The sequence below is a fragment of the Marmota monax genome, unplaced genomic scaffold (genome assembly GCF_021218885.2).
Source record: "Marmota monax isolate L192 unplaced genomic scaffold, Marmota_monax_Labrador192_F-V1.1 WCK01_AAM20220418_F8-fsc00024, whole genome shotgun sequence".
Lineage (NCBI taxonomy): Eukaryota > Metazoa > Chordata > Mammalia > Rodentia > Sciuridae > Marmota > Marmota monax.
This window is the reverse complement of record NW_026695224.1, coordinates 36,187,313-36,198,789: the sequence shown is the minus strand read 5'-3', so window position 1 is coordinate 36,198,789 and position 11,477 is coordinate 36,187,313. Positions and strand designations below refer to the sequence as shown.

General features: G+C 54.0%; 1 protein-coding gene across 1 annotated transcript; it reads left to right on the top strand.

The window, feature by feature from the left end:
• Nucleotides 1-38: 38 nt before the first annotated feature.
• Nucleotides 39-9,441, top strand: Chmp1a (charged multivesicular body protein 1A). Its single transcript, XM_046435166.2, has 7 exons — nucleotides 39-164; nucleotides 2,907-2,926; nucleotides 4,350-4,427; nucleotides 5,759-5,905; nucleotides 6,318-6,446; nucleotides 7,021-7,208; nucleotides 7,830-9,441. The coding sequence occupies exons 1-7, from the start codon at nucleotides 158-160 to the stop codon at nucleotides 7,849-7,851; spliced, it is 591 nt and encodes a 196-aa protein (XP_046291122.1). The 5' UTR covers nucleotides 39-157; the 3' UTR covers nucleotides 7,852-9,441.
• The last annotated feature ends 2,036 nt before the right edge of the window (nucleotides 9,442-11,477 follow it).

Genomic DNA, 11,477 nt, shown 5'->3' with positions numbered 1-11,477 from the left:
GTCACCACGGCAACCGCGCGCCTCGCGCGATCTCGTCCTCTCGCGAGAGCGGCTGACGACCGGAAGCGCCGCGACCCGGAAGTCCCCGTCCGGCGCAGCGGAGAGGTTGGGTTGAGTCGCCTGCGCCCGGCCCCGGGCTCCCGCTGTCGGACTGGCCATGGACGGTAAGGGGCGGCGGCGGACTCCGGATCCCCCACCTGGGGTTTGTTCCCCGGGCGCCCACCCCACTCTGGGCCCGGGAGACCCGACCTCACATCCCAACCCCAGAGACCGTCTCCTGGGCCCCGACCCCACATCCCCACCGACGCCGCCCCCGGGCCCCGACGCCGCCCCCGGGCCCCGACCCCGCATCCCGACCAGGAGACCGTCTCCTGGGCCCGACCCCTGGTCACATCCTGACCAGGAGACACCACCCCCCTCCCAAGTCTTGACCTCGCCTTCCCAGGGGAGTCCAGGCCCCCTTTCCTCTAAACTTGGCATAACGAGTGAACAGCGTGTCCACTTCTGCCCTTGGGGCCCTGGAATGCCTGGCCAGAGGGTACCAGAAAAGGTGCAGTGGCGCTCCATGACCCCAGAACACCACTCAGAGAAATAGGAAGAGAGCTCTAAGGGCCGGACACAGGGGTAAGCCCCAGACCTCAACAGCAGCTATTTTGAAACTGGAGCCATACGCCCCATTCTGCAGGTGGGGAAACAGGTTGGAAGGGAACCACCGACCCGGCAGTCTGACTCCCTGGCCCGCCTTCACTTTGGAGTGCTCTGGGCCCAGGGATTCCAAAGAACAAGAAGAATCAATGGCAAAATTAAGCTGCCTCCATTTGCAGAAACATTTATGGGGTAGTGTGATAGATTTAAAACTTTAAAACATTTTTTTTTTTTCAAAATGCTTGGGTAGAAAGTATATAACTATGTCATTGTCATGAAGAAAATGTGTTGGAATTCTTTATAGACCACCGTGGAGTGATGAGAGGTAACACCTAACCTAACTGCCCCCACCTCCTGAAGAAAAAGCTCTGCTGGTTCTTTTGAGGAAACATGTTTTGTTGTTGTTGTTGAAAAATTATGTATTAATTTACTTTACAGTAGAATGCATTTTGACACATTGTACACAAATGGAGAACAACTTCTCATTCCTCTGTACATGGTGCAGAGTCACTTCAGTAGTGTAAACATACATTTATTTAGAGTAATAAAGTCTGCCTCATTCTACCATCCTTCCCATCCCCACAGTACCACCCCTCCCCTCACTCTTCTCTACAGAAATCAAAATTCCTTCATTCTTCCCTATCCCCTTGCCCTATTATGGATCAGCATCTGCTTATCAGAGAAAACATTTGGCTTTTGTTTTTGGGGTGATTGATTTATTTTACTTAGTATTACATTCTCCACTTCCATCCATTTATCTGAAAATGCCATACTTTCATTTTTCTTTAAGGCTGAGTAATATTCCATTGTGTATATAAACCACATTTTCTTTATCCACTCATCTGTTGAAGGGGAGGAAACCTTCTTAAGCCAGTTTCTCCAGCTGTGTGTTCTACATGGTTCATGCAGTCTGGATAAGGACCCTGAGGCTGGAAGGGAGGGGATTTTGCCAAGTGGGATGGACTGGGCAGACTGGGCATCATGGCACTGATTTGCTTGCCCATGTATCAGGGTAGCTTTGTTTTCCAGAGTCAAAGCCAGCTTTGGCCTTGACCAGGCCCTGGCCAGGCCCAGTGGCACATGCCTGTAATCCCAGCTACTCAGGAGGCTGAGGCAGGAGGGTCAAGAATTCAAAGCCAGATCAACAGATTAGTGAGGCATTTAGCAACTCAGCGAGACCCAGTCTCAATAAAATTTAAAATGGGACTGGAGATGTGGCTGAATGGTTAAGCACCCCTGGGTTCAATCCCAGTACTAAAATATATATACACACACACACACACATTTGACCAGACCCTGTACTGAGAAAAGATAGATTGCTAGGTGCCCAGAACTCAAAGGGGATCCTTGATTGCATCTGTGGAATGTACCCTTATTCAGGGCCGAGGGGGGTGACCTTTCAGGAGCCAGTTCTTGGGATCCTCATTCAAGGCTGGGGGGTGATGAACCCTTCAGAAGCCAGCACTCAGGACTTTCATGCTGGGCCAGGAGAGGATGGATCCTTTGGGACACACATTCTGGGCTGGTGGGGCAAACCCTTTTGGAACCAGTACTCAGGTTTCTCCTTCTGAGTTAAGGTAAACCCTCTAGAACCCTCTTTCTGTGCTGGGGTTGAACTCTCCGGATTTAGAAATTTAATAAATTTATATCAGTCAGAATCTGCCTGGCCCTTGAGTTGTAGTGAACAGGCAGTGAATTAGGACAACAGTGGATTTGTTCAAGACACTCCGTCTGCAGGGTGGGCGGGCAAGGTAACCTGGTAACAAGGTAACCTGAAGCAATGGCTTAGAAATGGCAGCTGCCATGGAGTCAGTTATCACTTGGCTATTTTGATCCATTTACCTTTGGGACGATTGAGTACATACAAAATGGACTGTTAAGTACTGAACATTATTAGGTTGGGAAAGAATCCCAAGGGTCTTTTGTGAAGTTGCATTAATTGTAAACCACCATCTCAAGTTTTCACCACGGCCAGGAGCTGCCTGCGTTACATGATCTGTCCTCATACCCACCCCACATTCTCAAAAAGGACACTGGCTAAGGGAGTGTCTGTGTTGATTACAGCCCTGCAGCTAGGAAGGGGCTGGAGCTGGCCACCAGTGTATCTTCTGCTCAGGCCCTAGCCAGTGCTGTCAGGTCTCAGTTCTGTGCAAGCTCCTAGTGTCTGCAGGGGTCTCAGTGAGCCCATCTGTTTGTTGGACTTGCTGCTTGTCATGTTTCATGAGCATGCAATCCTCAAACCATGTTCTCTTTCTTTGCAGATACCCTGTTCCAGTTGAAGGTATGTATTAAATGACCATTTGCCCCAGCCCTGTCCTGGCGATGAGCAAACGGGGACAGATGGTACAAGTCACACTCAGAATCCTAGTAACAGAGTTGGGACAACTGCTCAGACTGCTGACCAGAGACAAGTTGTTGAGCTGGCTCTGTGCAATATTAATTGATTCCTCTTTTCTGGCAGTAGATCACTCTAGCTCATCCATGAAAGACTGAGTGTATTATCTCTCAAGAAACAAGCTTGGTGTTGTGGTTATGCCTTGATGGCCCTGCTAAGCAATTGAGCTGTGGCCTGAAATGCTTGAAAGTCACTATCAGAGAACTGAGGATGGTGCCCTTCGTGTTGGGGTGGTGTTTTCAGCTTTCTGACAACCCCAGGCTCGTTCCTCACTTTTCTTTTAAAGGACCCACACTTCATCATCAAGGTTAACGGTATCTTGTTTCTCACTGGACTCAGGTTGGGCAGGAATGGAGTCCACAGACTACCACATGTAGCTCTCAAGTGGCCTCACCTCACACCAAGTCTTTGTGAAGTACTGCTGCTGTGGGCACAGGCCCTCAGGGGATCAGTTGCATGGAAGACCAGTAAGCCAGGCCCCTAGCAGTGGTGGCAGTGGCTTGGACTGGTTTTGGCACCAGGCAGCTGCAGAGGTCCTGGGGTCACGCATCCTGGTAGTGGTGGTAGCAGGACAATCAGGTTTCTGGGATCTGTCTGCACAAGTATTCTGTGGAAATTATATTTTCAGGTTTTGAGAGGTTTTGTTGTTGTTGTTGTTCTGTGGTGCTGGTGATTGAACCCAGGGCTTTGTGCATGTGAGTCAAGCACTTACCAACTGAGCTACATCCCCAGCCCATGGGTTTTGAGGGTTTTATTGGTTGGTTGGGTTGGTACCAGGGTTGGTATCAGGGTTAGTTGGGTTGGTACCAGGGGTACTTTGCCATTGAGCTACATCCCCAGCCCTTTTTATTTTTTGTATTGAGACAGGGTCACGCTAAGTGGCTTAGGGCCTTAATTGCTGAGGCTGTCCTTGAACTTCAGAACCTCCTGCCTCAGCCTCCTGAGCCATGGGGATTACAGGCAGGCGCCACTGCACCTGGCATCTTTAGTATTTTTATCTAGAATTATGTGTTACTATTTGGGGGTGTCCTGGAACAAGTTGGAAGCCTTACATAAGCAGGAATTGGTGTCAGCCTTCCATTCTGGGGAAGGGCTTGGATTAGGATGTTTGGGGAGAAGACAAATGTTTTAGAAAACCTGTCAGAGGCATCTCCTTCCTCAAGCTATTGCAGTCTCAACCCCATGATGGTGGGCTTTCTGCCTTCTCAGCTTGTGGCCAGTCCAGGGTGGCAGAGGTGGAGGGACTGGGGAGCGGGACTTAGAGGGTGGACCTCAGGCGTTCAGCTCAGAATGTCTTGGTTTTCCTCAGTTCACAGCGAAGCAGCTGGAGAAGCTAGCCAAGAAGGCAGAGAAGGACTCCAAGGCGGAGCAGGCCAAAGTGAAGAAGGTGTGCGACGTGTCCAGCTTCTGATTCTGCCTTCTCCATGCTTTTCTGTTCCGTTCTGATGCTGTCTTCTAGAACCGCACTGTGGCTTCTGATCCCTGCCATATTCACTTCCGATCTGAGACCAGCAGTCTTGGGAGAAGGGGCAGTTCCTGACTCCACCTTCCTGATCCGTGGGGTGTGCACATGGGAAGATGAGTGCATAGCCTCTGCTGGTTCTCTTTAAATGTCCATCCTGTTATTCCTCTGATATTCTGAAGTTGCTTTGCACTAAATAATACAGGAAGTGGGCTCTACCTGTCCCTGCTATGATCTCATCATTCTTTTCTGCAGAGCTGGTGTCCAGGGCATCAGGGTTTGGGCAAGGGTACAGTGGGCCTCCATGGGGTGTGATAGGGCTGGAGACTCTCTGGGGGCCTCTCCTGGGAGAACCCTGAGAAGGCAGGGCAAAAGGAATGTTGGAGACCCTTGCTTTTGGTGGAACTTCCATTGAAACTTTACTTACATTACTTCCTTGTCTGGGGATATAGCTCAGTGGTAGAGCACTTGCCTAGCATGCAGGAAGCCATTGGTTCAATCCCCAGCACTGTTTTAAAAAAAAAAAAAAATTCAAAAAAAGCCAGGCGCACTGGTGCGCACCCATAATCCCAGCTCTGTGGCAAGCTGAGGTAAGAGGATTGCAAATTCAAGGCCAGCCTGGTCAACTTAGTGAGATCACATCTCACAATGAAAATAAAAGGCAGGAATGGAGCTCAGCAGTAGAGCACCCTTGGGCTCAATTCCCAGCACCAAAACAACGAGAAAACCTTGCCTCCTTGGTGAAGTGGCCTCAGGGATGTTGATTTTGGCTTCCCGGGCAGCTGGCCACAGTCTATGTGACAGTGACCTGTGCCATTCCTGCAGCAGTGGCATCTACTTTGGACTCAGTGCCTCTGCCTCTCTCCTCTGCTTCTGTGCAGCAGTGGCTGGGGTGAGCTGCAGCAGGCCAACCACTCTGGAGGGCCTACTGCATCATCTACCCTTGGGCTCAACCCATGCTCCTAAGTGGGCTTGAGGCTTAAGACATCACAGTTCTACAAAGCTCACAGATGCGGGGGTGGGGCGGGGGAATGCACTAAGGATGGGACCCAGGGCCTTTGCATTCAAGGCAAGGGCTCCACCACTGAGCCACACCCCGGCCCTCACAAACACTGTTGATGAGTGTACCTGGGACTGAAGGGCCTCCCCACTCCATGTTAGCAAACGACCCCCTGGAGAGGGTATCACCAGGCTCCTCCTAGCCAGTGTGCAGACAAACTACCAGTTTCCCCTATAAACTTTTCCCCTTGAATCAGGCCCTTCAGCAGAAAAATGTGGAGTGTGCCCGAGTCTATGCTGAGAATGCCATCCGCAAGAAGAATGAAGGTGTGAACTGGCTCCGCATGGCATCCCGTGTGGATGCAGTAACCTCCAAGGTGCAGATGGCAGTGACCATGAAAGGGGTGAGTGCTAGGGTCCTGGCGCTGCTTGTGCTGACTGAAGCAGGAACAGGATCTGGTGGCTGGTGTGGGGCAGCCCAGAGTGTAGGGAAGCTGGGTCAGAGGGCTGAGGCATGGGAGTGCTGGCTGGACACAGGAAAGTGGGCTGGGGTCCTCCGGCAGCACGAGACGCAGAGCCTTGTGGCCAGACTCATCCCAGCTGATCTTGGGACTCTCACTAGCCCCTCTGGAAGAGGTGTAGGCTTGCAGCTCCACCATGTCCTCCTTGTCCCGTAAGTGGCCATGTGCTTGTGCGTTCAGTTAACAGCATTTGCTAAGGACCTGGGCTCCCATCGGAGCTCAGAGGACATGTTCTTGGTGGAAAACCCTTGCTCATCTTAGTCCTATTCCCTTCCCCAACCCTCTCTTGTCCCAGGTGACGAAGAACATGGCACAGGTAACCAAAGCACTGGATAAGGCCCTGAGCACCATGGACCTGCAGAAGGTCTCTGCCGTGATGGACAGGTTTGAGCAGCAGGTGCAGAATCTGGATGTGCACACATCGGTATGTAGTACTGTGGGAGGGCTGGAGGGTGCTCAGTCCCGTGTCGCTGAGAGTCTTTTTTTTTTTTTTTTTTTGGTACTGGGGATTGAACTCGGGGGGGGGGGGGGCACTCGACTCCTGAGCCACATCGCAGCCCTATTCTGCATTCTATTTAGAGACAAGGTCTCTAAATAAAAGTGAGTTGCTTAGCGCCTCACTATGGCTGAGGCTGGCTTTGAACTCATGATCCTCCTGTCTCAGCTTCCCGAGTCACTGGGATTACAGGCCACTGTGTCTGGTGAGAGTCCTTTGAGGTGGTCCTTGCCAGGACCCTGAGAGGGAATGTAGGGAGGACCAGGTGGGTGATCAACGAGCACACAGAGTTGTAGAGAGTGCCTCAGCACTCGTGTGCACAGTAGGGGAACAAAATGAAGGAGTGGCAGGAAGGGGTGAGGGAGCACAGAGAGCGTCCTCAAAATATTGGCATGAGAAGGCACGTGTGGGTGGAGAATGGAAAATGAGGTGGGGCCCTGTGGGGCTGTGGAAGGCTGCTGTAGCCCTTTCCCCGACAGACCAGAATGTGCTCCGCCCCCAGGTGATGGAGGACTCCATGAGCTCAGCCACCACACTCACCACGCCTCAGGAGCAGGTGGACAGCCTCATTGTGCAGATTGCTGAGGAGAACGGCCTAGAGGTGCTGGACCAGCTCAGCCAGCTGCCCGAGGGTGCCTCCGCGGTGGGGGAGAGCTCTGTTCGCAGCCAGGAGGACCAGCTGTCCCGGAGGTAGGGTGGTGCCCTGGAGCAGCCGTCAGCCTGTGCTCTGTGCTGTGAAGGCAGATACAAGTTGGAGACACTAAAGGCAGTTTGGGCTGAGGCTGCGCACAGAAGGGTCTGTCCTCCTCCCTGCAGTCAGAATGTTAGTGCGGGTGGTGGATCTTCAGCTCAAGGAACACTCCTATCTGGGCTCTCAAACGTGTCTCCTCTTCATCTGCCTGTGGCCAGCCCTGCATAGAAGGCAGTTGGTGTCCGATGTGGCATCACAGGTCTGTGTGTACACAGCTCACTTCAGAAGCGGAATCTTGGCTGAATGCAGTTGTACACACCTGTGATCAAAGCTACTTGGGAGGCTCAGACAGGAGAATCACAAATCTGAGACCAGCCTCTTTGAGACCCTGTCTCTCAAAGTCAAGAGGGCTGGAGATGTAGTTCAGCGGTAGAGCACCCTTGGGTCCAGTCCCCAGGACTCGGCTGTTTTCTGATGTTCTACTGTTGTCTCAGGGTGACCTTAGGAAGCTGAGACTGAGGACAGGGCATGAGCTCGGGGCGGGGCATCTGGCATGTGGACACAGTGCTCCACTGGCCCTTGCCTTTCTTGTCTCACATGACCCTCTGTTGGTTTCCCAGGTTGGCTGCCTTGAGGAATTAACTGCGCCCCTACGTGCACTGGCTCCCCTGCTCTGTGATGTGCTGGAGGCTCCTGTCCTTCCTCCCCACTGTCTCCCACCTTCTGATCCTGCAGAGCTGCAGCCGGCAGCCATGGCCTCTCAGCTCCTGTTGCCTGCCGGGCCAGGGTGGACTCAGAACTGATCCTGTTCCTCTTAGGTTGGGCAGTGGGTCTGCATCCTGGTGTTGAGTTTGTGCACACTGGTGTGGGTAGCTTTGTGACTCTGGGCGGACCCTGGAGCCTGGCATGCTGCCTCGGTCCTTCACTGTGCAGAGTTGATGGGACTGGCCAAAGGATGTGTGTGGACTTGAGCCCAGTGCTGTGGGGCCCTCACGCTCCAGGGGCTGCATCCCTGCTGCCTACTGTCAGCCAGTGGGGATTGGGGCCACCCCTGTGCCAGGCAGCTCCTGGAGGCCTCCCCTTTGACAGACAGCCTGCCACAAGAAGGTGCCTATGGACCTGTGTCCAGCACCGCTGACACTCTGCTGGGCATTTACAGATGATGACCACCTTCTGTGGTTCAGGGCTGAGGTCTTGACCATACTACCAGCTGGCTGAGCCCTGCTGGGGCCTCCTGCCCTCGCCTCCCTCGGTTCTTAGAGGTGCCCAGTCCCCCAGACAGAACAGTCGTCCAGGTCCAGGTCCAGGTGTGCCTACCTGGGGTTCTCATCCTTGCTGGGCAGCTGCCTCTGGAGGTGCCTTGGGCCACTGGGCCTGAGCTCTGTCTCCCACAGCGCCCACCAGAACTCCAGGCTCCTCCAGCCACATGACCTCTTTCCTAGGGCCTTTGCCAGTGCCTCCCACTCCTCAGTGGGTGCCACAGTTTTGTCTTTCACTGTAAATTAGCGGGCACTCCCCTGGCCACTGCCCCACTTGCCTCCTCAGCTTGGATGCCAGAGTGGCTGTGGCAGGGAGCTGGGACAGTTGTCTTCAGGGCCACTGCAGGCTCTTAGAGGACTGCTGCAGGAGCCACGTGAGACGTGCGGGGAGGCCTCGAGGGCTGGGCACCAGCTGCTGTCTTGTTTTTTCTGTTTCCTAAAGTTTACTTAATGCCATCAAAGTTCTTAGGGTTTGGGGGGTTTTTTTGTTTGTTTGTTTTGGTTTTTTTGCCAAAGTAGAAAGCCGGGTCCTAGTTTTCTCAGCATGGGTGTGGGGGGACCAGTGTTGCCCACCCAAAAGACCCATGTTCAAGTTCAGAGATGTGGCAACTCTGACCAGAGCACACTGCCCTGGGTTCTGTTCTGGACGTGGAGCCCTGGTATCCGTACAGTGGGTGGTGCTGGGGGAAGGGGTAGCATTGGTTGTTCCGAATGGGGTTGGTCAAGGCACTGTCTGGTTGTGGTCCCACTGGGACTCTGGAAATTGACCTGCATGCTGGGTGTTGAGAGAAGAGCTGATGTCTCCTGGGGAACAGCCTCAGGGAGCTCCCAGAGCCCCACTGCAGGTGCACTGAGGTGCAGAGGTCTGGGTAGCACTGGCCTGCAGGGGTGCTGGGGCTGGTTCACCAGAGGAGGGTGGGTGTTTGCCTTCTTCCTAAAATGCTGTTGTAAGTAAATAAATTGATGCCTGTAATCTGCTTTGAGCTTTGCTTTGGTCTGAGAAGCCCAGTTCCCATCACTACCTGAAGCCTTCAGCATGCTGCCGGGAGGCACCTTGCTGCTAGAGCAGACACAGGCCCCTCTGCATGCCCGTCCAGTTCCTGTTTGTGTCATCTTGCAGTGCGAGCCTGGCCCTCACGTTCACCTCTCAGTGGGGAGTGGAACCACACCCCTTGCCAGCAGAGGGCGTTCCCCTCTGGGTGAACACCAGCCTCATTCCCCATGCCCTCTCAGGGTGGCGGTCATCTTTCTGGTAAATCCCTTCATCTGCATTCCATTGTGGGAGCCTTCCCACCCTGCACTGTGCCTGCAGAGGAGAGGGGACCTGCCCCTGCCCCAGAAGCCCCATTGCTTCCAGCCACATCTCCTGTGGCCTCCGTCTTGTCCTGGCAGGAGCTTGGGACAGCCAGATGCAGGTCCTTCAAGGAGAGAGCTGGCAGGTGCCACCCTGCTAGGGCACAGCCAAGAAACCCGCCTGCACCCAAGCCGCCTCTGCAGCCTGTTCCCAGGACTTCCCCACCCCTGGCAGGTGCTCTGGAAAGGCCTGCACGTTACAGAAGAGGCAGGGGTTTAAGGAGGTCTCCACGCAGATCTTTTCAGGTTCTTGACCACGTCACAGGAAAGAACTTGAAGGTGAGTCAGATGATAACGAGAAAGGAAGTGCTCTATTGAAAGAGCACAGAGGCAGTGTGCTGGGGCGAGCTCGGTGCAGCCGGGCGGCCGTGGCTTGTGCTGGCTAGAGACGAACCTCCAAAAGCAGGGGTTGGCTGCAAGGGGGCGCCCTATGTGGAGCCCCGCCCAGCTTCACTACCATCTAGCCCTGCAGCCAAAGGGCGTGCAAGCGCATGTGGTGGTCACCCGCACAAAGCACAGGGTATCTGGAGGTCAGGCTGCCTGAAGGCAGGCTGACTGGGGTGTGGTCACTAGTTAGAACACTATAGTCCTGCCAGAGGCTAGTAGGGCCCTATGACTGAGTAGGAGGCCCGAGGCAGGGGGGATTCCTGCAGTCAGGTGAGACCGGCTCGCTCTGCACACGGGGTAAGCCCTCTGCACCCACTGCCCTGTTCCTGTCTCAGCCCACACCACATCATTAGGATGAGGGATGACCGAAAAGTAAGGTGGTGAGCAGGAAGCGCTCTCCAAATCAGAAGTGCCTGGAGGGCAGGCAGGTGTGTTCCTCTGGGTGCTGCGGTGAGACCCTAATGTGGGTTGGGTCTCTGTGGAGCCAGCATGGCAGCAGTTCTTTTTCTGCAGCACAGGATGAGCCCAGTGGTGCTCTGCCACTGAGCCACACCCCCAGCCTCTTTAGCTTTGGTTTTTTTTTTTTATTTTTTAATATTTTTCTAGTTGTAGATGGACACAATATCTTTTTTACTTTTTATTTTTATGTGGTGCTGAGGATCAAACCCAGGGCCTCACACGTGTGAGACAACCACTCTACCGCTGAGCCACAACCCCAGCCCTTTAGTTTTATCTTGAGGGGGATCCCGCTGAGTTGCTGTGACTGGCCCGAAGCCTGGATCCTCGTGCCTCAGCCTGAGTCGTCAGGGTGGCAGTGTGCTGCCTTGCTTGTGAGAAAGCACTCCCCAGCTAGCCAAGTGAGGGTCATGCCTCTGCAGAACTCTGGACAGAACCCCTGCTGGACTGTTTTCCCCTTTCACATTACGTTGACCCTAAGTAATCAGCAAATGCCCCTTCAGAATGCCTGGATCCCTGGTAGACCACTGCTCCGCTGGATGTGCCATACAGGCAAAGAGGCGACTGAGCTGCGTTCTGTGCCAGTGGCTCCATCCCTAGGCACGGGCCTGCTTGCCCCCACTGTGGCATGTGGCATGTGGCATGTGGAGGACTCCAGACCCGATCAGATGACCCTGCACTCAGCCCCCAAGGGCTTTGGTCACCCTCTACCTGGTCTTCTCCCAGGGAAGTCAGATGGAAAGGACCGGGCACCCTGTGGGCTGGGTGGGGCCTGAGGTGCTGGGCAGAGGTCTGCCAATGGGTCCAGGGGGA

What these genes read in the sequence shown, in the direction of transcription:
- Chmp1a (XM_046435166.2), top strand. An exon ending in AGCAGGCCAAAGTGAAGAAG is followed by an intron (nt 4,428 to 5,758) that starts GTGTGCGACGTG and finishes CCCTTGAATCAG; the next exon opens with GCCCTTCAGCAGAAAAATGT. An exon ending in TGGCAGTGACCATGAAAGGG is followed by an intron (nt 5,906 to 6,317) that starts GTGAGTGCTAGG and finishes CTCTTGTCCCAG; the next exon opens with GTGACGAAGAACATGGCACA.